The 26,139-nt window shown below is 44.5% G+C and overlaps 2 protein-coding genes across 4 annotated transcripts in view; one reads left to right on the top strand and one right to left on the bottom strand.

Moving 5' to 3' along the window:
- Positions 1–26,139, top strand: part of LRP6 (LDL receptor related protein 6) — a 186,735-nt gene that overhangs the window by 21,596 nt on the left and 139,000 nt on the right. The window lies entirely within an intron of this gene.
- LOC127057698 (uncharacterized) lies at positions 13,097–15,010 on the bottom strand. The gene is made up of 2 exons (XM_050966687.1): positions 14,749–15,010; positions 13,097–13,957 (listed from the first exon to the last, which is right to left on the bottom strand). The coding sequence occupies exons 1-2, from the start codon at positions 14,939–14,941 to the stop codon at positions 13,539–13,541; spliced, it is 612 nt and encodes a 203-aa protein (XP_050822644.1). The 5' UTR covers positions 14,942–15,010; the 3' UTR covers positions 13,097–13,538.

Raw genomic sequence — 26,139 nt, 5'->3', positions numbered from 1 at the left:
ATAAATTAATAAAATAACTGTCAACTGAACATAAAAGTTAATACAAACTTGAGATGTTTACATACAGTGTTTGCTCAATAACTTGGGTTAAATATGTAAACCAAAATAGTAATTTCTGTTTTGTATAAATTGCCCCTGGTGATGTTCTTATGCTCATGTTTTATTCCTGCTTTCAATCCCTACAATTAAAACTAACTTCTGAGGGAAGTCTAGACTATGAAGACAGGTTGAATGTTTAAATTGTGTTGGTGAACAAGTTTTAACTAACATGATTTAGTAAAGAGTACTGACTGAATTAGCTGAAGAAATCTCTGCACCACTGGCATTAATATTCACGAACGTGTGGATGACAGAAGAGGTCCTGGAAGACTGAAGAAGGTAGTGCCCATGTTTAAAAAGGAGGAGCCAGGAAACTATAAACTAGTCAGGCTGACTTAGATACCTGGGAAGCTACTAGAGCAATGTATAAAACATTGAATTTGCGAATACCTGTAAGATGAAGGGATGATCACTAGCAGCCAGCAGGCTTTACCAGGAAAAAATCCTGCCAAGCCAGCTTGATTTCCTTCTTTGATAGGGTAATTGATTTGGTGCATAAGGGCAATGTGGTGGTCATATATTTGGACTTCAGCAAGCCTTTTGACACAATCCCACATGACATTCTGTTAAGTAAGCTGGAGAAATGCGTACTCAACAGAACTACCTTTAAGTGGCTACATAATTAGTTAAACAACCACAAACAAAAGAGTAACTATCAATGGAATGATGTTGAATTGGAGAGAAGTCTTAAGTTGCATTCCACAGGGATCTGTTCTGGGTCCAGTGTTGTTTTAACATCTTTATTAATGATCTGGATGTAGGTAAAGAGAGCATACTGATCAAGTTTGCAGATGTCACAAAGGTTGGGGAGGCTACCAATACTTTGAAGGGTAGAGCTAAATTTCAGAGGGATTTTGGTAAATTGGAGAACTGGGCTATAGACAACAAAATGAGATTTAACAAAGGCAAGCGTAAGGTGCTACTCTTAGGGAAGAAAAAACAAACGCACAAATACAGAATGGGGGAAACCTGGCTTGGCAGTAGCACTGCTGAGAAGGATCTGGGAGTTCAGGGGTCACAGCCTGAACATGAGCCAGCAGTGCAACTCTGTTGCAAAAAAAACAAATGCAATTTTAGGTTGGATTAACAGAAACATAGTATGCAGGTCACGGGAGGTGATAGTAGTGCTCTGGTCGACACTGATTAGGCCTCAGCTGGAGTAGTGTGTCCAACTTCGGTCATTGATTGTATAGAAAAGATGTAGAGAACCTGGAAATGATCCAGAGGCGAGTAACAAAGATGATCAAAGGGATGGAATGCAAACCCTCTGAGCAAAGGCTGAAGGAACTGAGTATGTTTCATTTGTAAAAGAGGAGATTAAGAGGGGGATATGATAGCAGTCTTCAGATATTTGAAAGGCTGCCACAACAAAAAACAAAAAATGATGAAGAGTTGTTCTCTTTGGCCCTGGAGGGCAGGACAAGAGGCAATGGGTTCAAACTGCAGTATAGCAGATTTAGATTAAATCTCATGAAAAACTTCCTGTCTGTAAGAACAATAGGGGCATGTCTACACTAGAAAGCTAAGTAGACCTAACATAGTAATTACTGTAGTGTTTCATGTCCACACTGCCCTCTTATCTGTGGTGCGCATCCTCACTGGGAGGAGTTCCACTGATTTAAGAGGGACAGTGAGTGGGGAGAGATGAGGTGGCTGAGAGCCTGCAACTCCCTGCCAGGAGCCTGGCTGCACCCCAGACTTTCGGCTCCTTGGGAGCCTGGATTCTCCGCCTCTTGCTCCCCCCGGCCCCCCCCCCCCCCCCCGGCAAGCTCTCAGCTCCCTGCCCCTGGGAGTCTGGCTTCCCTTCCCCCCGGGGTCTTGGCTCCCAGCCGCCTTGGGGAAGCCAGGTTCCCAGCAGTGGGGAGCCAAGAACCCAGGGTGTCATTTAAAAAAAAAAAAATCCCTGTGACCATTATTAGATTGTTCTGATTTAGCTTGGACAAGTCACTCCCTGGCCCCTTCTTTTTGTAAAAAGTTGTGGCCATGTTGCCATCTTTCCTTCCTCCTAAAACACATGGCACCTTTAGCAAGGCAAGAGGAGTAGCAGACAGGGATGTTTCAGAAAGAGAAGCTGCAGATCCTATCCTTGACAGTAGAGGAACTTGTTGAGTGGTGGTTTTGGCCTGTTGCTTGTTCTCTGTGACAGTGGTGAGGTTGGACTGTGGGTCATGGACAACCAGCCAGGTGAAGCAGGTCTGTTTTTTCCACTGAGGGCCACGTGTCTGTGACCTTCGGATATTTGAACAGAAGCAGTGTTTAAAGTCTGAGTGTTTAATCCTTCCCTTTAGTATGGGTGTGGAGCTGAGCAGCAAGTCTGATTAGTATATTAATCAGTTGCCAGATGAACAGGAGCGGCAAATGGGAGTTTTTGGAGGGAGTTTAGAGAGAGACTGTAACTGCTGTTTTAGGTATGGCTGTACACCAGGTAACACATATGGACAACTAGGGAACAACTGCTGTGACTTACCTTCGATGTTCTATGTTGTCCTTTCTGCCAGAATATGGAAAAGATTTCTGATGTATGAAGTGCAAGCTGGTGGCCATAGTGGAGGAGAAGATATGTGGTCTGGAAGCACAGGTTTCAATACTGCTCAGCTTCTGAGAAAATAAAAGGCTTCTCAAGCAGCTAGCTTTGGAAATTCTTGCCATAGGCACTACAATGCGAAGGATCAGCAATAAGGGAATTAGAGTTGCTATCAAAGAAGTGGACTGGTAATTTGTGGCAGACGGGAAAGAGCGCCAGGAAAGGCAGTCAGCAAGACTAGAAGTATCAAAACATTATCAGATATTGAGTGAGTTGGGTTTTTCCATACTTATCCCTAGAGGAAGGGAACAGAAAACTACAGGGGACATACCTGACTGGTCATCCTTGGAGTGTGAAGCAACCAGCCACCGGGTCACTGTTGGCTATGTGACTAGTATGAGGGGGGTTTGGGATTCTGGAATATTGGGCTGTACTAATGTATCAAACAGGTGAGGTGATGTGGGAAGTGATCTTCATTGGAGGCTACCTGGAGCAGGTAGGAGGGTTCAAGCTCAAATTCATCATGTCACAAATTGAATTAAAGCAGGGGTTCTCAAACTTCACTGCACCACGACCCACTTCTGACAACAAAAGTGGCTACGTGATGCTGGGAGGGGGACCAAAGCCTGAGCCCACCCAAGCCCTGCCAAAGCCCAAGGGCTTTAATCCCAGATGTGGGGCCTGTAACCTGAACCCCACCACCCAGCACTGAAGCCCTCAAGCTTTGGCTTCAGCCCTGGGTGGTGGGGCTTGAGCTTCGGCTGCAGCCACAGCAAGTCTAATGCCCGCCTTGGCGAACCCGTTAAAATGGTATTGCAATCCACTTTGGGGTCCCAATCCACACTTTGAGAATTGCTAAACTAAAGTAACAAAGCATGTGAAGAGAATAAGTTTCTCACTTGCTTATGCCACCAATGCTGGGAGTCTGGGTAACAAACAAGAGGACTTGGAAATTTTCAGTGAGGAGAAATTTGATGTAATTGTCATTACTGAAACCTGGTGGGATGACTCTCATAATTGGAATGTTAAAATTATTCCTTATAACTATGGGTGGCACATGAGCCTGCCCTTTGGGGAGGCTAGCCACAGGGCCTGGCCCCTTCCGCCCAAGCCCACCCACTGGAGCCCTGAGCCCCATCCACTGCCCCCTCCCAGCCCCAAGGCCTCCCCATGGCTGGACAGCCCTGGGCTGCCAGCCAGGTCCCGGTATCCAGCCAACCCCACACCAGGCCACCTGCCAGCACCACCCACCTACTGGCCTCTGGCCAGAACTAAACTTTGGCCAACTTGGAGGAGATGGCGCAGTGTGGTGGGGCCAGGGCTTGGCTTAGGGGAGGCTTAGCCTTCCCTGGCCTATTACACCTGCTGCCCAGGTTTTATAACTTGTTTAGGAAGAACAGAGTGGGTAAAAGTAGGATGGTGGCACTCAGCATTAAAGACACCATTATCTGTTTTAGGGTTATTGATAACTCAGGATCTTGAATGCGTATAGATCAGTGTGCTAACTAACACCACCCAGGAGGGTATTGGTGAGTGTCTGTTACAGACCACTGAATCAAACTAGAGAACAGGATGAGTTCCTCATTAAACACCTTGTCTCTAATGTGTGGAAAGAAAAACGATGGTGTCATATGGGAATTCAGTATGAAAAAGACATGCTGGAGGTCTCATGCAGCCAGCAATAAAACATCATTAGAGTTTCTAAAAGTTACAGATGATGATTCTCTAATCTAAAAGATATTGCACCCAACAGGAGGTAACTCTCTCTCTTTTGGACTTCATGAAGATGAATTAATCACTGGACTGGAAGTTGGTGGTTGACTACAGGCCAATGATCATGAGTCAGTAGGTGGAAATGGAGGACAGTCCAAACCAGTAACACATGTACTTTTACTTCAGAAGGGCTAATTTCCCAAAGCTGGGCAAAATTATGAGAAAAATTGATTGAGAGGGAAAACATTAGATAGAAAAATGTCAAGGAAGCTTGGGAAGACTTAGAGAAGAAATTATTAGATGGCCCCAATCGAGAAAGGGGACAACACTGGCTAAAATTGCGCCTTGGTTCAGTGGTGAAATGAAGGCAGTGATTAGAAATAATAATAATAAAGCAATATATAACATATGGAAAAGGAAATAGAATCCATATAGATTAGATATTATGACGTGGAAAATTGATAAGGGAATCTACAGTTGTAGGGAAAAAATCATGGCTAATAGGGCTAATTACACCAAAATAGTGTGTTTCATATTAGGAACAAAAGTAATGTTAGCAATGGTAATGCCTTAATACTAGGTGGAGATGATAAAATTGAGAATAGCGATACAGAAAAGAAAATTCCACATCCTGAAATTTTGGGAATGTTCTCGGCATTAGTGACCAAAATCCTGTTGATTTTGGGTAAAATTGTCAAGCAGAAAGGGGGGAAAATGGAGGAGAGATTCTGCTTTGCCAGCTTTTTAACACAGCCACTGTTTTCGAGCAGTTGTGTATAGATCAAAAAACTGATGGCACCAGTTAACACTTCCAGCACAACAATACTTCCATCTCCTCTCTGTTTGTTCTCGTAATACAGTTTATCATGTTGACACCCTCAGTGATTTATCTCCCAAACAAGAAGAAGAAATAGTCGTGGGGGAGGGAAAGGGGTGGGGTGGGGGGATATGCACAGTCCCTAGCTGCATGGAGGGGGGAATCCTCTTCCATGGGGTGGGGATAGGGAAGAAAGGGGGACCTTGGATTGTGGGGGCACAGTGCCCCTGCCATGGGCAGAATGGAGAGTTTGGGAGAAGATGGGGGGTGCACACAGAATTGCTGAAATGAAGGGGAGAATGGGGAACCCTGGTTTGGGAGGAAAGGGGACACACACAACCCTGGTAAGTGGGAGAGTGAGGGTAAATAGAGGAGGAAGGGAGGGATCAGAGAGGGAGCTATGAAGGTGGGAATGCAGTGATGCAAAGAGCCCCTGGCAGGGTTGGCTTTAGGCCGATTCCCCTGAATTGGGCCTTGCGCCTAAGAGGGCCATGCACCCAGCCAGAGCACGGCAAGCCTGTGGCCCCACAACCCCAGCTGGAGTGCCGGCCAGGGCCCTGCAAGTCCCACGGCCCCGCTCCCCCGTCCTGAGCGCGGCAAGTCCCGCGGCCCCGCTCCCCTGGCCTGAGGGCCGGGCAGACAGCCCTAAGCATGCGGCCCCACTCCCCCCGGCGGCATGCCCCGTGGCCTCCCTCCCCCAGCCAGAGCGTGGCAATTCGAAGTGCCACCGAAGACTCAGAGCACCACCCGGTGAGTACAAGCCCCACGAATCGGGCCCCACACTTGCTAAAGTCGACCCTGGCCCCTGGTGCATGCAGTGAGCTCAACCTACTCAGCTAAGAAGCATGTGACTCCTTAGCTCAATAAAATTCATAGCAATTATATGTGTAAGCAGCAGTTTATTAAAGCACAGATGCTGCAAATTACAGGGACTACATTGTTGGGATAACATACAACACAGTGAACCATTTTGTGTGTTTCCATAAACTTGGTCACTTGCATGTCCGTGATGGGGCTTTAGAATTAAAAAGGAAAGGATGGAAGTGGAGATACCCCAACCAGAGTTCTCCAAATTCTTTGAGAAGGGAGGCCTACTAAGCCACCTTGCTGCTGTTGCTCACAGCAACACTAAAGGCCCTGTCTGGTTCAAGCAATTGTAGCGTGTGGGAACAGGCTCCTATCTCTTTAAGTCCTCTGTAGCACACGTAGTGTGCTGTTTTTTTAGAAGCCGTCAGAAATGAGGAAAAGCAGCAGTATGCATTAAGCTAGACCTGGCATGTTTGTATATAATTATGTCGGCGCCAACTGTGCTCGTGCCATTTCTTTATTATTTTTGTTGTCTAATAAGCAAAAGGGTCGACACTAATGATAACTTTTATTGTTTGTAACACAATTCTAAAAAAATGATAAATTTACCTATTTTCTTTATTTGTCCAAGAAGAAACTAGGGTTTCTACAGACATCTTAATTTCTAACCATTCATATAATTTCTCTGAAAATGTCACAGCTGGAGTTGCAACGGATTGGTTGAAGACTGTTATTGGTTGGTTTTTACATGTATATTGTAGGTTTTGCAGAGTTTTGCCCAGAAATGAGGCTTCAGCTCTGGGAGTTGCATAGCCTCGTCTCTCCATAAAGGTCACTGGTTTGTCAGCTGGGGTCACCTGAGACACCATTTTCATTTACAGTCAGGGCAAATCCAGTTCCTTATTAAAATATCATTTACGAACAAGAAATGGGGTACGACCATGTGGCTACATATTGCTCAAGAACCAAGCTTTGAGTCAGGAAGTGACACATCCTAGGTACCTCACACAGTCTCCTGGTTATAGGGTCATGTCACTTGGGATGACCCCAAGACACATTTTCCTCATAGTCAAACCCCAGTTCCTTATTCAAGTGCCGCATGCAAAAGGGAAGTTGGGATGGGAGTGAGGTAGCAGTAAATTGTACAGGACTAAAGCTGTGGATTAGGGAGTGACTTCTCTCAGCTATTTCAGAATAGTCTAATTATAGGGCGACCCAAGAAGTATTTTGTCACAGCCAGTGAAAACCCAGGTCATTATTTGAAAATTAGTTATTTGAATAAACAATAATTTAATATAAATAGTTATAAAATGCAGTCACTCATGTATGGTGAAATTTGTAAAAAAACAACAAAAACTTACTGTTTTATTAATATAGATCTAGGAATAAGGGACTCATTTCAGCCTCCTACATTTCCAGTCAAATGTTTTGGTCAAAAAGCCAGGGTGTATGGGGAGCTTGGTGTTTTATTTGTTTGTTTGTTTGTTTTTTGCAGGAGAGGAGGGGGAGAGTTTAAAAAAAAGTTTTGACCCAAAAGCTCTATTTTTACAGTTCTACCTAGTTGGCTACCTTATATATATCTCATCACAGTTCAGACAGTTTTGTAAATCAGTCCTGAAGTGTGAGTGCAACCTGTTTTAAATTAGAAAATTAATTTTTAAAGGACAGCATCAACTAATTTTTTGATAGATTTGATGGTATTTTCTGTTCTTACTGTCCATAATATCCTTCTAGATGCTTGAGAATCAGATGGTAATTTAAAAATTTTTTTTTGTCCTCCTTTTGGTAAACATTTTCTCCATTCACCACTACTCTTTGGGTATGTCTATACTACCCGCCAATCTATTGGGGATCGATGTATCGCATTTTGTCTAGATGCAATAAATCAATCCCCGAATGCTCTTCCTGTCGACTCCGGAACTCCACCAGGGCAAGAGGTGGAAGTGAAGTCGACGGGGGAGCGGCGGCCATCGATCCTGCACTGGAAGGACGTGAGTTAAGTCGATCTAAGATACGTCGACTTCATCTATGCTATTCTCGTAGCTGAAGTTGTGTATCTTAGATTGATTTCCACCCTTCTTCCCCCCTCCCGACTGTAGACCAGGCCTTTGTTTCCACTAATGTCCTGTTCCATCGAGATTCCCTTGTTTACCTCTTTGCCACCATCGTTATTAAGGATAACCAGACTATACACACTTATCTAACCCAGGTTCTAATACTGTGCCCATCACCTTTAAAAACTTAGGAAGCATATATGTCTCTCTCCAACCTGCCCTTATCTCTTCTCATCTCTCTCTCTTTTGGGGGGAGGTGGAGGGAATTATTGTGAGAGAAGTTGGTCTAAACTGAGTTTTGCATTTTGTTGATAGATATTCCTAACTCTTCTAGGAACGAACTGCTTTTTTTGTGAGCCATTTACTGTGGCCTGTTCTATGCTATAGTTAGGTCAAAGTAACGCACCTTACATCAACTTAACTCTGTAAGCGTGTACATTAAAACGTTGCTCCCGCCGATATAAGTTTCCCACTACACTGACCTAATAATTCCACCTCCATGAGAGTTATAGCGCTTAGGTTGATGTAGTTAAGGTGATGCTCTGTCTATGTAGACACTGTGTTACTTACATCACCTGTTGGCTGTCAGCCCCACGTGGGGCTGACAGCTGGAGCAGACAGTCTGGGGCGGCAGGGCTCTGGCTGTGAGCCTGTGCGGGGCTGACAGCTCAGCCTGTAAGTCCCTTACACTGTCCCACTTAAGTTGGTGCAAGTGTGCCTGGTGAGGACATGCAGAAGGAGATTAGTATGGACATGAAAAACTGCAGTAATTACTGTAGTGGCCACCAACCTAACTTAGGTGGAATTTTGTAGTGTAGACAAGGCCTAAGAGTATCTCTTCACTGCAGAGTTAGTGGTGCCCAGGTGAGCCAGCCCAGCTGTGAGTGATGACACTTCAGAACTACTGTGTCCTCACTGGTGCTGCGCTCACCTGTGTCTCACTGGGAGCGCTGAGGCCATGTTCCATGGGTCTATGAGCTGCAGTAAGCTTTGATTCTTTCCCAGCTAATTGTGGAAAGCTTTGTCTGTTTTTCTGGGCATACGGGGGGTGGGGTGGGGGAATTTTGGGGTGGCAGTGGAGAACTGTCAGCACTCGAGTGATTTAGCTGTGTCCTCATTCCAAAGTGGTGGGTTACCAGCCTGAGTAAAAGTGGAACCTGGGGCTTTCACTCATATCTCTGGCCAGGGCAAGCTAGCCTGGATTGAAGGAACCACCGAACTTCTAGAAGTTTTCATGTGTGGACAGGAGGGAGATTAGGGGCAGCACATTGGTGAGAGCTGCGTTAACTCAGCAGTGAAGACACAGCGAGAAAGTTCGGTTTCTTGCATATATGAGTCTCACATTTCAGTTTAATTTCAGCTTTTTCCAGCGAGGAGTAGCTGTTGTGGGAGCTCATGATTACACAGTGTAAATTGGCTCTTTCACATAATCTAAACCATGATTGCACGGAGAGGTTGTAGATGAGGACAGGAATGTTCAGTCTGGCCTGATATTCAATAGGGAGGCAACAAAGAGAGCAAGCGCTGAAGTGCTATGCTTTCCATGGCTGTGGAGTTAGGCTGTGGTGCTTTGGAGCAGTTGCAGGGTTGAGTGTGTTTTATTTATTTGTTTATAAAAGGTCAGCATTTCATTCCTAGGCACAGAGTGTTAGTCATCAAGCCTGGAGGTTGCACATGCCAGCCTTGCTAAGAAAGTGTCTGATGTGAGAGGGCGAAGTATTCTTGTCAGCTGTGAATGGAAAGGGGCAACCCTTAAGAGTAGGATTTGTTTGGCCAGGGCTGCACTGGTAGCACTTTGCTAGTATATGCTGTGACAGACCCAGGCCAGTGTGGTACAGGAGTCTGGTAGAGGGTAAATATGCTGGTCACTGGATGAGTAGTTTTCTGTTCCCTGAGTGACCAGAGCAGGGGCTTTACTAGAGTAATCAGGAACCTGCTAGAACCAATTAAGGCAGACAGGCTGATTAGATCACCTGCAGCCAATCAAGGCAGGCTAATCAGGGCACCTGAGTTTAAAAAGGAGCTCAGTTCAGTTTGTTGTGGGCATGTGAGGAGCTGGGAGCAAGAGTCACAAGGAGCTGAGAGTGAGAGGGTGTGCTGCTGGAGGACTAAGGGTATGGCTACACTTGAAATTTCAAAGCGCTGCCGTCGCAGCGCTTTGAAGTGTGAGTGTGGTTGGAGTGCCAGCGCTGGGAGAGAGTTCTCCCAGCGCTGCACGTAAACCACATCCTCTATGGGTGTAGCTTGCAGCACTGATTACACTGAGGCTTTACAGCGCTGTATCTTGCAGCGCTCAGGGGGGTGTTTTTTCACACCCCTGAGCGCGAAAGTTGCAGCTCTGTAAAGTGCCAGTGTAGCCAAGGCCTAAGGAGTACAAGCGTTATCAGACACCAAGAGGAAGGTCCTGTGGTGAGGATAAAGAAGGTGTTTGGAGGAGGCCATGGGGAAGTAGCCCAGGGAATTGTAGTTGTCATGCAGCTGTTACAGGAGGCACTATAGACAGCTGCAATCCACAGGGCCCTGGGCTGAAACCCAGAGTAGAGGGCAGGCCCGGGTTCTCCCCCAAACCTCCTAACTCCTGATCAGATACAGGAGGAATTGACCCAGACTCTGGGTTCCGCCAGAGGGGAAGATCACTAAGGCGTGCAAATCTGCCAATAAGCGCAGGACCACCAAGGTAGAGGAGGAACTTTGTCACAATGTACTTTTTTGCTGGTATAGTTCATTCAGCTTTCCCCTCCTCCCAAGCATCATAATCTATCCCAGCAAAAGTGCTGTATTGATAGTATAACTGCATCCGCTGCACTGGGAAGTTTTGTCAGCATAGCTATGTCGATCACACATCACATTTCATCGCAACCCTGCTGACATCTGTACCTGCAAAAGTTTGTAGTGTAGACCTGGCCTTACTTGCAGCGTGTGAGGGGAGTTCAGTCATTTCTGGTGTCACTTCTGGTGTCACAATAAAATGACCATTCCTGCCTTTGTTTCTCTTGTGTGTGTATGTGTGGGATGGGGGGTGGGGGTGAGTAGGGCATAATTTGAGTATTGAGTTTTTAAATCTTCTCTGGATTTTAAACTAAAATTACAACTACCAACTAACACATTTAATAGGAGGTAACTGTTCTGCACTGGCCAAACACAAACCTAAACCACACTTTCGATATGTGCTGTAGAAAATGGACCAGAGAAGGATAACCAATTTTGTTTTTCTTTTGGGGGAAGTTCATTTCTTTTAAAGGTCTGATGTTGTATCCACTTCAATAAAACCAATATGATGAAAATCCTAGTCTGCTGTCAAGCTCTTCGGGGTGGGATGTGTCTGTTACATACTTTCTGTAATGCACCTAGCACAGTTGTGGGTGTTCCAAAATAGCAAAAATCCACATGGTCCCTGGGAGAAGAGTTACTTCCGATAGATCAATAATTCTATTCTAGGTCAAAGCAGTACCCCAAAGCTTAAATTGTGAGGGCTTAAATTAGCACTAATTCTAAAAAAAAATTGCATCTTAAACCTAAAATATGCAAAGAACACAACCCGTGTGTAACCTTAAACCAGAAACATTAAACAATGGAAATGTTTTTCACTAGTATTGTTGAGTAATAACTTAAAACAATAGAGGCACATTGTATGAACCTTAATGCTGCTGTTAGGGTATGGCTACAGTTACATTTGTGCAGCGCTGGGAGTTACAGCTGTGTTCGTACAGCTGTGTAGGGACAGCGCTGCAGTGTGGCCACACTGACAGCTATCAGCGCTGCAGTGTGGCCACATTTGCAGCGTTTGCAGCACTGTTGGGAGTGGTGCATTGTGGGCAGCTATCCTACAGAGCACCTCGTCCCATTTTGGCGCTGTGAGTTGTGGGAAGGGGACGGAAGGGTGCAGGTCATTCCGCTTCCTGTCCCAACGCCTCGTGGTGCTTCGCTACACATTCCAAGCAGTTTGGCGCCATTGTGAGTCTGCAGCGCGATTTTTGTTACAAATGGAGCCCAAGCTGCTGAGGACCTTGCTGATGAATGTTGCCAGCACATCACGTTTGGCAGTTGAGCTATTCCTTCAGCTCCAAAGTGACAGTGAGGAGTCAGACGATGATATTGATTCGCCTGACGTGCAAGACACTAAATTGCTTGTGGCAGTAACGGACGTGCTCAGCACCGTGGAACGCCGCCTTTGGGCTCAAGAAACAAGCACTGAGTGGTGGGATCACATCGTCCTGCAGGTCTGGGATGATGAGCAATGGCTGCAGAACTTTCGCATGAGAAAAGCCACTTTCATGGGACTGTGTGCTGAGCTCGCCCCCACCCTGCGGCGCAAGGACACGAGACTGAGAGCTGCCCTGCCAGTGGAGAAGCGGGTGGCTATTGCAATCTGGAAGCTGGCAACTCCAGACAGCTACCGATCGGCCGCGAACCAGTTTGGAGTGAGAAAGTTGACCGTTGGAATAGTGTTGATGCAAGTTTGCACGGCCATTAATCGCACCTTGCTAAGAAGAACCGTGCCTCTGGGGAACGTGCAGGACATTGTATTTGGATGGCTTTGCACAAATGGGTTTCCCTAACTGTGGAGGGACGATAAATGAGACGCATATTCCTATTCTGGCACCACCCTACCTGGCATCTGAGTACATTAATCGCAAGGGGTATTTCTCTGTGGTTCTCCAAGCGCTTGTGGATCACCGTGAGCGTTTCACTGACATTTACTCAGGATGGCCTGGAGAGGTGCATGATGCACGCATCTTTCGGAACAGTGCCCTGTTCAGGAAGCTGCAGGCCAGGACTTTTTTCCCAGACCGCAAGATCACAATAGGGGACGTCGAAATGCCCACTGTGATCCTTGGAGACCCTGCTTACCCCTTAATGCCATGGCTCATGAAACCGTATACAGGGAAGCTTGACAGGAGCAAGGACCATTTCAACTACAGGCTGAGCCGGTGCAGAATGACTGTGGAGTGTGCTTTCGACCGTTTAAAGGGACACTGGAGGTGTCTTTATGGGAAGCTAGATTTGGAGGAAAGCAGCATCTCAGCTGTTATATCCGCGTGCTGTACCCTCCATAATATTTGTGAAGGGAAGGATGAAACATTCAGTGAGGAATGGACCTCCGAGGTTCGATGCCTAGAGGCTGAATTTGCACAGCCAGAGAGCAGGGCTACTAGAGAGGCCCAGCACAGGGCTTCAAGGATTAGGGATGCCTTAAGGGAGCAATTTGAGGCTGAAAGCCAACAGTAATGTTTGGTGCCTTGCACGGGTGTGAAGTGCAGTGGTTACAATGACTTGCTGTGCCTGTTTTTCCCTTGGGGTACAGTATTTCTCACTTTCTGCAATAATAAAAAATGTTTTAAAAGCCAAGAAATCCTTTATTCAAAATACAGTACATAAAAGGGCAGGGGGGTAGGGTCCTGGACTGTACATTCAGAGTATTGAATATGTCCTGCCTGGATTGCTGTGCAATGCCTGCTGCACTTCAGGATTAATATGCTGCATGGTGATGGGGGTTGAGTGCATAGGGTAAGGGTCGTAGTTCTCAGGGCTGGTAGGTGAACGTACAGGTGTTGGGGGCAGCTGGTGGTGGTAAGAACCAGGCTGCTGGAGAAAGGTGTTTTGAGCAAACACTTAGGAACAAGGGAGAGAGCTTTGGCGGGGGGGGGGGGTTAGCATGGTACTGATCTGCCTGCATGGCTACGAGAGACTGCATACAGTCGGTTTGGCGCGCCAGGAGGCTTATCAGCTGCTTTGTGCTTTTATTGGTAGCCAATTCCTTTCTCCTGCTTTGTGTTTCCCTCCGCTCATGCATTTTCTCTCTCCAGTCCTGCAGCCTCTTGCTCTCTCTGGCATACTGATTCATAACTGCTTTCACCAAATCTTCTTTGCTTTTCCTTGGTTTGCGCCTCAAGTTCTGTAGTCTTCGCGCAGGCAGTGATAGGGCCAGAGGATTCAAGGACACTTAAAAAAACAGAAATAGAAACATTTAATACAGAGGCTGAATTGTTTATAATCACAGTGAAGGAGTTTGTAGACTATCTGTAGCATCATTTACACATACCAAACATAGCACAGAGAGGCCACGGCAGCGAAGACATGGTGAGTAATGGGGTGAGTGTTTCTGCTGCGACTCACCTGGGAAGGGGAGCTGCTTGAGTCAGGGCTCACTGGGGTTTTTGTGCATTGGGGAAAGCAGAGAGCAGCTGGGGGGAAAGTGCACTGAACACCACCCCCACAATTGCCACAGCAGTTACTCCTCTGGGAAGGGGAGCTGCTTGAGTCAGGGCTCACTGGGGTTTCTGTGCATTGGGGAAAGCAGAGATCAGCTGGGCGGGACCTGCACTGAACACTATCCCTAAATTTTCAACAGGATTTTCTACTGCCAGATATATCACTGCTGCAGGTCACCTGGGAAGAGAGGGAGGGTCTTCTACAGCAATGTGGATTCCGCCCTGGTCCCTATGCAGCTTGCCTGTGTGCAGCCATGGTCCCCCCCACCCCTCGCTGCACAGTGGCGCGGACGCGTTAGCCTGACTGGGACAAGGACCATGGTGGCTCTCCCTGTAAACTTGCGCAAGCACATTGCCCACGCTCTGGCTGCAACTTTTGAAGAGATTACCGAGGCCGATTACAGAGACGTGATAGACCAAATCAATGGGCTATTCCACATCTAGGAATGCATGCATGCAGCCATAACCCCCGCCCCCCTCCTCTCCCAAAACATTTCCATCCTTAAAATAAAAGCTGCTTACCAGGAACCCGCTCCTCTGCTGCTTCTTCACCAACAAGTTCCAGCTGCTGCGACTGGCTAGCTTCCTCCTGGCTTGAGAAGAGCTCCTGGCTGCATGACTCCTGGGACTCCGAGGTGTCTCCCTCCACCCCGGTAGCCTCACTCTCGGCTTCCTCTACACCCTCCCCCACTTCTCCCTGCTCTGAACTCTCCATCGTGGTCCTCGGATTGGCAGTGGGGTCACACCCAAATATGGCATCCAGCTCCTTGTAAAAATGGCAGGTCGTGGGGGCAGCTCCTGAGCGGCGGTTTCCCTCACGGGCTTTGCAGTAGGCACGGCGCAGCTCCTTTACTTTAACCCTGCACTGCAGTGCGTCCCGTTCATGGCCCTTTTGCAGCAAGGACGTTGATATCTGCCCATAGGTATCATAATTTCTACGGCTGGAGCACAGCTGTGACTGCACAGCTTCCTCACCCCAAACACTGAGAAGTCCTGCAGCTCAGAAGTGTTCCATGCTGGGGCTCGTTTGGGGCATGGAGGCATGGTCAGTGATTGATTGATTGCACTCCACACCTGGCTGAGCAAACAGGAAGGGGATTTTTAAAATTCCCGGGGCATTTAAAGGGCGGGTCACCTGAGCCCAGGGCAGTGGAGTGCGAAACGATGAGCAGAGTGGCTGAAAAGGTATGCTGGGATACCTCCTAATACCCTGGAGGCCAAGAAAAGCACTTTTGGTGGCCACACTTGATGACCAGCGCTGCATCGCCAGCGCTGGAATCGCTACACCTCAAGCAGGCCAGGTGTACAGCCAGTTGCAGCCAGGGAGTTGTAGCGCTGGCTGTGCTTTGCAAGTGTGGACACAGAGTGAGTTGCAGCACTGTAACCCCATCACCAGCGCTGCAACTCTCCAGTGTAGCCAAGCCCTTAGAAACCCTGTTTCTTCGTTTCCCATATTAAAAACTGTCAACAGCATTCTGGGGGACTATGTGATTTCTCCTCCTGCTCTCCCCCCTCCCCCTTATTTAACACCTACTTTACATTTTCATTTCCCAGGGGTTTCTTGACACTTTTTACTTTTACGTCTTAATTTCTGTGCTTCAGCATAAAGTACCTTTTGTGTATTGGGGAGGAGGGGAAGAAAGCATTGAGGGTTTGGCTACGCCTGCAGCTGTACAGCACTGGGAGTTAAAGCTGTCTCTGTACAGCTGTGTAGGGAAAGCGCTGCAATGTGGCCACACTGACAGCTACCAGTGCTGCAGTGTGGCCATATTTGCAGCAGTGTTGGGAGTGGTGCATTATGGGCAGCTATCCCAGCATTCAAGTGGCTGCAACGTGCTTTTCAAAAGAGGGGGGTGGGGTGGAGTGTGACAGGGAGCGTGGGGGAGACAGAGAGAGTGGATTTTTGGAGCTGACACTGTGTCAGCTCCCTGCCTTGCAAGTTGTAAGGACTTGAAGATACACAGCACCAACCTTCAATCATTTTAAAAGTTTCAACCCCTTTCCCCACCCCTCTCTCATTCACTAAATGCAAATAGCCTTCAGACCAGATAAGCAGCTGCTCCAAAACGGAGCCCCCCTCCCACCCCGGGTCCGGGCTGCTTCTGTCCTCAAGGAAACACTAGCTGTGGACATTCATCCCCTTGCCTGCCTCTGCTCGAGCAAACAGTGGCTGTGTTTGTTTTTTTAGATAAGCAGCTCCGGAGCCCTGAGTTCACAACAAAACAGAGAGGCATCACAACAAAACAAACAGTGTTATCTTTACTTAAAAAGCATTATGGGAAGGTTCCGGAGGTTGGTTACAGCGTAGTAAGATTAATCACTGTTTTCACTGGCACCCCAGTGCTGCAAGAGCAGCACTGTTCTCTTTATTCCTCTTGTCGAGGTGGAGTACATGTAGCGCTGTAGCCAGGGAGATACAGCACTGTATGTGCCTTGCCAGTGTGGACGAGGAGAGAGTTACAGCACTGTAAAGCCACCACCAGCGCTGTAACTCTCAAGTGTAGCCAAGCCCTAAGTTTTCTCTTACTGTAAGCAAGGAACAGTAAAGATGAGATTGTGCAGCTAAAAAGTTAAATCAATGCTAGTTTCCAAATGAAACTGTGTAAGTGTGAAATTACTTTTAAAATTTAACTTAAACGATAAGCATTATCTCAACTTTTGCATGTTGTTGTTAAAAGTGGTACTGAAATTAAAGGAAGGAACTGTCTCACTTTCTTGCAATGCATTCACCAGGCATGTTTTTTCCTGCTTTATTTTTATTGTATTGGTGTATTGAAAGATCTTCTCCCTGAAAACACAACAGCATAAGAAATTTCCATCTCTTCCTTTATCTCCTTCTGTTACTTAAAATCTATGGAGTGTTTTCTGGAGGGTACAGTTAGAATAAAAGATGCCATCCATCTGTCATAATTCTGACTGTCGTGATTTCACCTGGTTATTGACCTCGTTTCTTAAATGTGTGTTTCCAAAATCTTTATATTCTTCATTACGTTTCATACTTCTCTTAATAGAAGGTCACTCACAGAAGTTCCATAGTTGGGTAAAGCATACATTTTCTGTGTTGAGCTTTATCGTATATACTTGATTAAGCAATTTGTCATCTTACTGTGGCTGTCTGAGACCTTTAAAAACATTAGAAAAGGTGAAAACACATAAAGTCTCTCTTAAAATATGCCTCAGAGATTGTTGCCATGCTAGGTGTAGGTTGCTATGCTAGGTGTAGTTCTTCTTTGTATGTACTCGAAACTCTCTTCTTTGTAGGTTCTGAATGGGAATTTCCATTGGCCCCTAAATCATACAAGGGATTACAATTATATGGATGAGAAAAAAATATTGGCATATACAGGGTTCAAGCCAGCACTTGTCATCTTGCTGGCAGACTGGAAACTACTTGGCTAAACAGTCAATGGTGAAATAAGAGATTCGTTTAATTAAAGGTTTGGCCATTATTCATAGCCACTAAAAACACTAGTACTTTACAGATTACACAGTCCCAATCAATGGTTTATAACTGTAGACTGGATTTGTGTTTAAACAATCTATGGTACTGTAAATATACAGTTTAATAGTGAGATGACAGGAATTCATTGTTGGGAAAACAAAAGATACATTTTTCACATAAAAATGAACCAATTACACATTCCTGGACAGATCCTCAGTTGGTGTAAATTGGTGTAGCTCCATTAAGGTCAGTGTCGCTATACCAGTTTACACAATGGAAGGATCTAGCCCACTGTAATTCCACCTCCTATAAGCAGGTGAAGGATGGCTTTATGGATAAAGCACAAGTGTGAAAGTAAAGAAAGTTGGGTTCTAGTCCCACCTCTACTTGCTGACCTTTGTAACTGCAGGCAGTTCTTACGTTCCTTGTTTTCCCAGTTATAAAACAGAGATGATATCCGCTTACCTCGTGCACATTGAGTTAATTACTGAAGTTTGTAAAGAGATCTGATCCTCTGACAGGTAATCAAAAAAAAAAGTTTAAAAAAATACTAGTAAATTTTGCTGCATCTGACATGGAGGCAGAAGGTTGATGTGACAAGGGGACATTGGCAGCATTAAATTCTGACAGTGTTTGATACTTATCTGCACTAGGCATTAAACACCATAGAAGTCAACAGGAGTTGCGCCATTTCCTTCAATGAGAGTTGGATTCGGACTATGGAGGCAAAAGGGCAGTCCTTGGAATAGAGTTGGAATATTGACTTTGTAGAGCTCTGGTTCCTATTTAAGTTCTTTGCCTCTGTTAGTCTTCCCCTTTTTGAAGCCTGACCCTGTGCAAACAACTGGTAGTAATCTAAAGTTGAAACAGTTTGAGCTGGAATTCTCATCAGAGGCTGTGAAAAAAAATTGGTTGTTATGTGTGTATGTCTCCAAAATATCAAAATGGGGACAGATGCACATATTGGCATACTTTTGGACCCCCTCCCTATTTCTTTTTTCTTTCCAGATGGTTGGTAAATCTCCTAAACCACCTCACCCATCTCCTTCATCTCTGTTACAAACAGCATTAGAAAAGCTTCCTCAAGAACTTAATGTGTTGACATTCCGAGCTTGGAGTAAGCAGTGTAGTTGTAACCGTGTTGGAGCACAGACTGAGAGTATGTCTACACCTGGCAAGTTTCTGAGCCACAAGTTACACTATTTTTGTTAAACTGCTGAAATTAAACCGCTGTTGCGTGCCCACACTGTGTTCCTTGTGACGCTGGAGCGCATCCACATTAACAGTTCTTGCAGCGGCAAAGACAGCAGTGTGTTGTGGTAGCTATCCCATTGCGCAACTGACTGCAGGGTGCTTTGGGAAGGGTTTGCAATGCCCCATGGGGCAGGCACAGCGTTACGTGAGGCAGGTTTCCCAATCCCATTGTTCCATGGGCATCCGACTACATTGCCAGCTGCTTTTCAACTGAAGAGTGTGTGTGTGTGTGTGTGTGTAACGGAGTGTGTGTGTGTCTGTATTGATGAGGGGAGAGAGACAGTATGTCTTGGGGGACAGAGAGTGTGCATGCTGTCTTGTAAGTTCAGACGGCGGCAGGAAGCAACCAGTCCTGGGGGAAGGAGTAACCCCTGATATCTCCCTCTCCAATGTGTTCAAGAACATGAGCATTCCACATTAATGATTTGTTTTGTGTCCCGGAGCAGATCAGCACAGCACACAAGGGCTGTCAGAAACAGTGCTTTGAAAGGGGAGGGGTGCTAGGGTGACCAGACAGCAAACGTGAAAACTCAGGACGGAGGATGAGGGGGTTTATAGGGACCTATATAAGGTAAAACCCCAAATATTGGGACTCTCTCTATAAAATCGGGACATCTGGTCACCCTGAGGGGCGCATGTCTCCAGGGCTGCTGAGTTCAAAACAATGAGCCGAGCGGTCACTTGAGGCATTACGGGACTGCTGTGGAGGTGCAGAAAGCAATCAAGTGTCTACGCTGGCAATACAGCGCTGGAGCCTCTGTGCAAATAGCCTTATGACTCTCGTTGAAGTGGGTCTTTTTGAAGTGCTGCAGCTGAGGAGTTTCTGTGCACAAAGTGTTTGGGCAGTGTGTACACGGCTGAAGTTTGAGCGCAAAAAACTGCTTTACTGCGCAGGAACGTGCCAGTGCAGACAAGCCCTGAGCTAAGGTTTGGACTAGAGGAGTGACTGTATAAGGGTGTTGTGTTTAGTGCTTCCCTCCTCTCATCCTATTCCTGCTTCTCTCTTCCTCTTTCCCTTCCTTTTCCTCGTTGGTTTCTGGGTGTTTTGAGTTTTTGCTGACTCTTCTGTGGTTTTTAATGTTGATTTCAGAGATTTTTGTGTGTGTGGAGTTCACCAATGTAAGTAAAAGACCTCTTGTTCCTGCAGATACCTATAATATTATTGATTATTCTGAATACCCGTTACAGAAATAGTCTAGTTCTAAACCAAACCAACATTTTATACCTGTTTTTAAAAAAAAAAAAAAGGGGGGGGGGAGAGGGGAAATTTGATTCATTGCAGGATTGAGCCCATAATATGTAAGGCTCTCTGACCCAATCTAGCAAAGCACTTAAGCACATGCTTAAATTTGAGCACACACTTCATTGATTCATTCAGTGGAATTACTCACTTGCTTAAAGTTAAACATGTGCTTAAATGTTATGTTGGAATGAAACTGGAGTGGTCAGCACCTCTGTGTTATAACTGCCTGCCATTTTAAAACAAACAACTGCTACTTAGATTTTTAATTTGAATGGGGAGAATCATCAAGGCAAAAGTGAAAATTCTTGTCTAGATATGGTGAGCACCATACCTAGCATATTCAAACAAGCGGGATTTTATAGAAAGACGACAAATCACTTGGGAACAGGCTTAAGACTCTGGCAAGATTGATTGCATTTAATATAGATTGGTAAGCAATAATTAAGAGGAGAAATAAACTTTGAAGGGTGTAAGCATGGAGGATGTGGAAAAAAAAATTGCTCTCTTATAAGGGAGTAGGTATAAGTAGGGAGAAATGAAACTAAGAAATGAAATGTATCATATTACAAAAAGTCTCCAGAGAGTGAGATCAGTTAAATAGTGGTGGAAGCACTACTGTGGTGGGATACTTAAACTTGACTAGGAAAAAGTGCTAGAAAATATAGAGAGAATTTTTCTGAACTAATGAGAGTCTCAAAGATCAGGCTGTTTATTTAAGTGCCTTATTGTGGACAAAAGAATTTCATCATAGGGGCCTGTTCATGAAAGATTTGTCCTCAGTCGTCTCCATCTCTAAACCTAAACATGCTGTGTGTGTGTGTGTGTTTTGCTAACCTTGCATTCCTAATGTAGGCTGGATGTTCATATAAGAATAGTGTCTGCTATGTTCACTCTACTTCGATGCCAGCTTCAGAATTTTATAGAGTCACTTTGTGTGAGAGGGAAAATTTGGAAGCTCCTTTTAAGTTTCCACTTGTCCTAAAGTTGTAAGCAAGGAATAGAAAAATTAGTTGTATTAACTGTTCATAGGCAGTGGCTTTAAAATATCCTTTCTCTTTTCCTAGGAAATATTTTTTTAAAGCTGCAAATACTTATTTTTTCTTAGCTCTCCATTTAATATGCAGAAGCTTGTTGGAATCTTTTAAATCTGTGTTTCCTAAATCATCTTGCATTTTTCTTCTCCTTGAACTTGCATACACACCCCTTCCTTCTAGACAAGAATTTTAGATTCTGAAGTTGGCTTTACTCTGTTTTCCAAGGAAAAATTCTTTGTCAAAAACCTTGTTTGTATTTTTTTAAAATAAATTTGATTTTTAAGTCTGAAGTTCTGTTTTCCAAAGAAGATTAAAGATAATTTTTGGAATGTTGCATCTGAAATCCAGGGTTTTTTTTTTTCCCTTTGAGTTTCATTGTGTCACACCATAAAGCCAAGGAGGACAAAATCACAGTAATAGAAGCAGTTATGTCATTAGCTTTGGGGTAACTGAAATTGTTTCCTTAACACAAGATCCAGCTGATTTTTAAAAAGTCCTCTTCAGATAGCCATCTGATGTTAATACTCCAGCAATGTATAATCTTCAGCTGGTAAAGAGCATACAAGAGAATTTAACTTATATATATATTCCCCCTGGTAAGTGTTTTTGGTATTAATGTATCTATCTAGATCAGTGGTCTCCAACCTTTTTATACACAAGATCACTTTTTGAATTTAAGATGAACTCAGGATCTGCCCCTTTCCTTTCCTGGGGCGCTGCCTAAGGGGTGCAGGTTCTGGGAGGAAGTTTGGGTGCAGGACAGGGTGAATGGTGCGGGCTCTGGAAGGGTGTTTGGGTGCGGGCTCAGGGCTGGTGTGGGAGGGGGGTTGGTGCAGGTGGGGGCTCTGCACTGGAGCACAAGAGGCAGTGTGAGATGCAGGCTCCAGATGGGAGGCACTTACCACATGCAGCTCTCAGTTGGTGGAGCAGTGGGGCTCAGGCAGGTTGCCTGCCTGCTGTGGCCCTACGCTTCTCCTGGAAGTGGGTGGCTGCTGGCATGTCTCAGCAGCCCCTTAGGGGGAGGGGAGAAGCGGGTCTCCGTGCACTGCCTGCGCCCGCAAGCACCACCCTGCAGCTCCCAGCCAGTGGGAGCTGCAGGGGCAATGCTGGGGGCAGCATGCGGAACCATCTCACCACTTCCCCCCTCTTCCCAGGGGCCACAGAGAAGTGATTTGACTGCAGTCAAAAGGGTTACATGGAGGGAATAGAGAAAACAGCATGTCCAACACATGTGAAATGGCTGTCTGAAGTGACTAACATTTCTGTGGTGGAACAGCATGGGCTCCTTGGTAGAAAGTACTATGGGAACAGTTGGCCTTTTTATGACTGACTTTGAAGGTACTCCATGACATGGTTCTTCCTTTTTAGACTCCCCCTCTGGAATTATTCTGGCACCTATATTCTGGTTTTGTTAATGTTGTTAGAGTTGTACTTTATTTTTACACACAGTTCAGGGTTTTAAATTGACTAGGTGACTGAACTATTGACAAGCTTTAAATCCACCTGCAATTTTCATTCTCCCAAGCAGGAGAGTAGCATCCAGCATCTGGAATAAGATTTACTGAGTAGTGATGTCTGCTTTGCCTCAGCTCATTACTTTGGCCAATTAGCTAGTCACATGGAGCTGTGTCAGATCTGTTTCCCAACCCCATACTCTAGCAAGTGTGGCATAATTGGCTACAGAAATGAGTGGATTCTCTGACCCTCTGAAGCAATTCTAATTTCTCCCACTCTTCTCGTCTCTTCCACCCCCTGAGACTGGTGGCAGAATGTGTATGTATTGCTGCTTTGAATTCTGTGCATCTTCTAAAATTTTATTAATAACTTGCATTATGCTAGCATCTAGAGATCCTGGCCCCATTGTGCTGTACATTGTACAACCACAAAAACTGTAATCCAGTGATACAGCGTGCTTGAAGACAGGTTTTTTGGTGTCATTCAGATTTTGACACAAGATCAAAGCTGCAAGAGATTTGCAGTCCAGTTGGAAGTCATTGGAGATATTCACTCAATGTGATTACTCGCTTCAGGAATCGGGATGGGTTGGTTTAAATCAAAGGGACTCAAATCATGATTTATATCAGCAAGCAGGAAACTTAGATTTAAATAATCAACTTGTGCTTTTTAGTAATTTTCATAAAGAAAGGTTGATTTTCATTAGTTTATTGGTAACCATTAATGCATGTTGATTTGCAACTGAATATAGCCTTTGCACTAAATTGGGTGCTTCTTTTTGCTAACTATGAGGATGCACTGTATATCTACGCATTTATTTAAGCAATTGTATAGCTTAATTTACACTTACTGAGATTCCTAATTTTAACATTTTTATTAAGTTAGTTAATGATGAATGATGCATTTCTTATTTACTAGATTAATTTCTTCTTATGGTTTTTGTCAAGTTCTATTTGGATGGAAATTAAAAATGGACAAAGTATTATAAATTAGTTTATTCAGTACGTCTACCGAATGTGTGTGGGATACTTAAAAAGTTTTTCAAAAATGATTTTCATTGAAAACTAGCTAATTTATTAAAAAAAGGAAGTATTTCCTGTAGTTAGTGAATTGAACTAATTGTTTCTGGCCACCGTGTACTCTGATTCCAGGTGCTTAGCCAGTGACTTCCAGTAGTTCAGTGGATTGACTTTCTTTAAAATTTGGCAGCAGATATGTACTGCTTAATATTATTTTTTGTATTACATTTAAATTAATATAAGTTTAGGCCTTAACATAGGTTGTCCATTTCAAATTTAATTTTAAATAGATTAATTAAAAAAACCCTATATTTAATTTAAACAACCCAATTTATTTAAATAAAACCCATCAATTTTTATCTGCTCTGTTGGGACACTTCACAGAAAAAAGCGAACAACCAAAGTAAACTTATTAATTTAGACAAATACCTACCTGGAAAACCTGACGACTTCCTACGGCTAAGTGTATTGCACAAATGACACAGCTGAACTGAAAAGAAAAAGCAAGGGTGGGTTTTTTTTTTTTAGCTGTACAAAAAAATCCCTGTGTACTGATGACTCTGGTGTGGCCAAAACAGTGCAGAGTGAACTAAAGACAGTACTTAGTCAAATTTTAAAGGCGCTTAAGACATTCCATGAAGTGTCTCTGTTCCTTAAGTGAAAAAATAAGGCAGAGTTCAGAGCTTGTGGTTACAAAGATGGCCTTTTCTAGGAAAGGTGTGTCTGTGGGTTGATGGGTCTGAGAGGAACTAATTGTGTTTTTTATGTTGGAAAAATCCACTTTGTTGCAATTTTTTTTTTCTTTGGACATAAGTAGATATTTTTATCCATCCGTATGCAGACATGTTAAGTACAAGCGATAACTGTTTTGATAACCAAAAACAAGCTGTAAATGTTGAAATTTAGAAAGTTTAGCCTTGTTGAAGACACTAAGATTTCAGGAAACCAGATAGCGCCGATTAGCTGCTGAAGTGGAGCTGTATGGAGAAAAATTCAAGACTGAGCTCTTTAGGGTATGAAATGTCTTGCTATATCCTGATTTGAGGCCTTTGGGCACTACTGGTTATGAATATAATAAACAGTGGTCACTTCTCAACGTTTGAATTTTGGTTTGGACTCTATCATAGCGTGTAATAGGCCTTGAGTGTTAAGAGATCCCATTAATACATGAATTTATACAAGCTGTGATGAATTTACCCTTCAAGACACAATAATTAGTTGAGATAAACAAGAACCACATGCTAAATTATGCTGAACTGCTGTTGGAGAAGTTCTGGTTGTTTGTGTGTGTGTGGGGGTGGTGAGTGGGAGGTGGAGCCTGCATGCCCAAATTGGCCACGAATGTATTAATGTTGTCATTTCTAGCTACACTCTTGCACAAATTGAACTTTTAAACTGTGATAATACCAAAGCATTAGGGGAAAAAAAACACCCAAGTTGTGCTGTCAACCACTGGACTAAGCAGGTATGCTTTAAGTAGCAGGCTTGATTCTTCCACTGATTTTTTTTTTTTTTAATTTAATAGAATCTGGTAACAGTGAGAGAGTAATTTCTAATACATTCGTTCTTTCATCTGGCATAATTCCTACTCTGGATGAATCATGGCCTTGCCACAGGCAAACTATCTTGATGTGAAAGAAAGATAGGAAGAGTAGCAAGAAGCCAATATGGCTCCAGCAGGAGCTTTTCAATTACCTGAAAATCAGAACAGACCCCTCTCCGCCCCCGCCCCCAAAAAGTGGAAAAATGAAGAAATAGTTGAGGAGTACAAAAAATAGCACAAGCACATAGGGACAGCATGAGTTACACCTAGCAAGGGACATAAAAGGGAATAAGAGGTTCTGTAAATACATTAGGATCAAGAGTAAGATGAAGGGAAGTGTAGGTCCTCTGCTTAATGGGGAAGGAGAGATGATAATGGATGACATCAGGAAAGCTGAGGTGTTTAATGCCTGTTTTGTTTCAGTTTTCACTAAAGAGGAAAATTGCGACCAGATACTTGACGCAATTAATATTAACAACAAGGTGGAAGGAATGCGAACCAAAATAGAGATTGTGTTAAAGAATATTTAGATAAGGTGGTTTTTATTCAAGTGAGCAGGGCCTGATAAAATTCACCCTACCGTACTTAAGGAACAGGATGAAGCAAGCTTGGAACCATTAGTGATTATCTTTGAGAACTCATGGAAGATGGGTGATGTCCCAAAGGACAGGAAAAAGGTACCGTGTTTGCCTAGCTTTCAAAGGAAGAACAAAGAGGACCCGGGAAGTTATATACCAGTCAGGCTAACTTTAATACTGGAAGGATTCTGGAACAAATTGTTAATGATTTTGTAAGAGCCTGGAGGGTAATAAGGTTATAAGGAATAGCTAGCATGGATTTGTCAAGACCAAATCATGCCAAACCAACCTAATTTCTTTGAGAGGGTTGCTGGCCAAGGGGAGACCCTCTAGACATGATATATC

Source organism: Gopherus flavomarginatus, chromosome 1 (genome assembly GCF_025201925.1).
Source record: "Gopherus flavomarginatus isolate rGopFla2 chromosome 1, rGopFla2.mat.asm, whole genome shotgun sequence".
Classification (NCBI taxonomy): Eukaryota; Metazoa; Chordata; order Testudines; family Testudinidae; genus Gopherus; species Gopherus flavomarginatus.
This window is presented reverse-complemented; position numbering and strand designations above follow the sequence as displayed.

Excerpts from the sequence above, each read along its gene's own strand:
- LOC127057698 (XM_050966687.1), bottom strand. The coding sequence starts at position 14,941 with ATGGAGAGTTCAGAGCAGGGAGAAGTGGGGGAGGGTGTAGAGGAAGCC. Across the intron at positions 13,958-14,748 it reads AGCAGAGGAGCGGGTTCCTG|TGTCCTTGAATCCTCTGGCC; the intron begins GTAAGCAGCTTT and ends TGTTTTTTTAAG.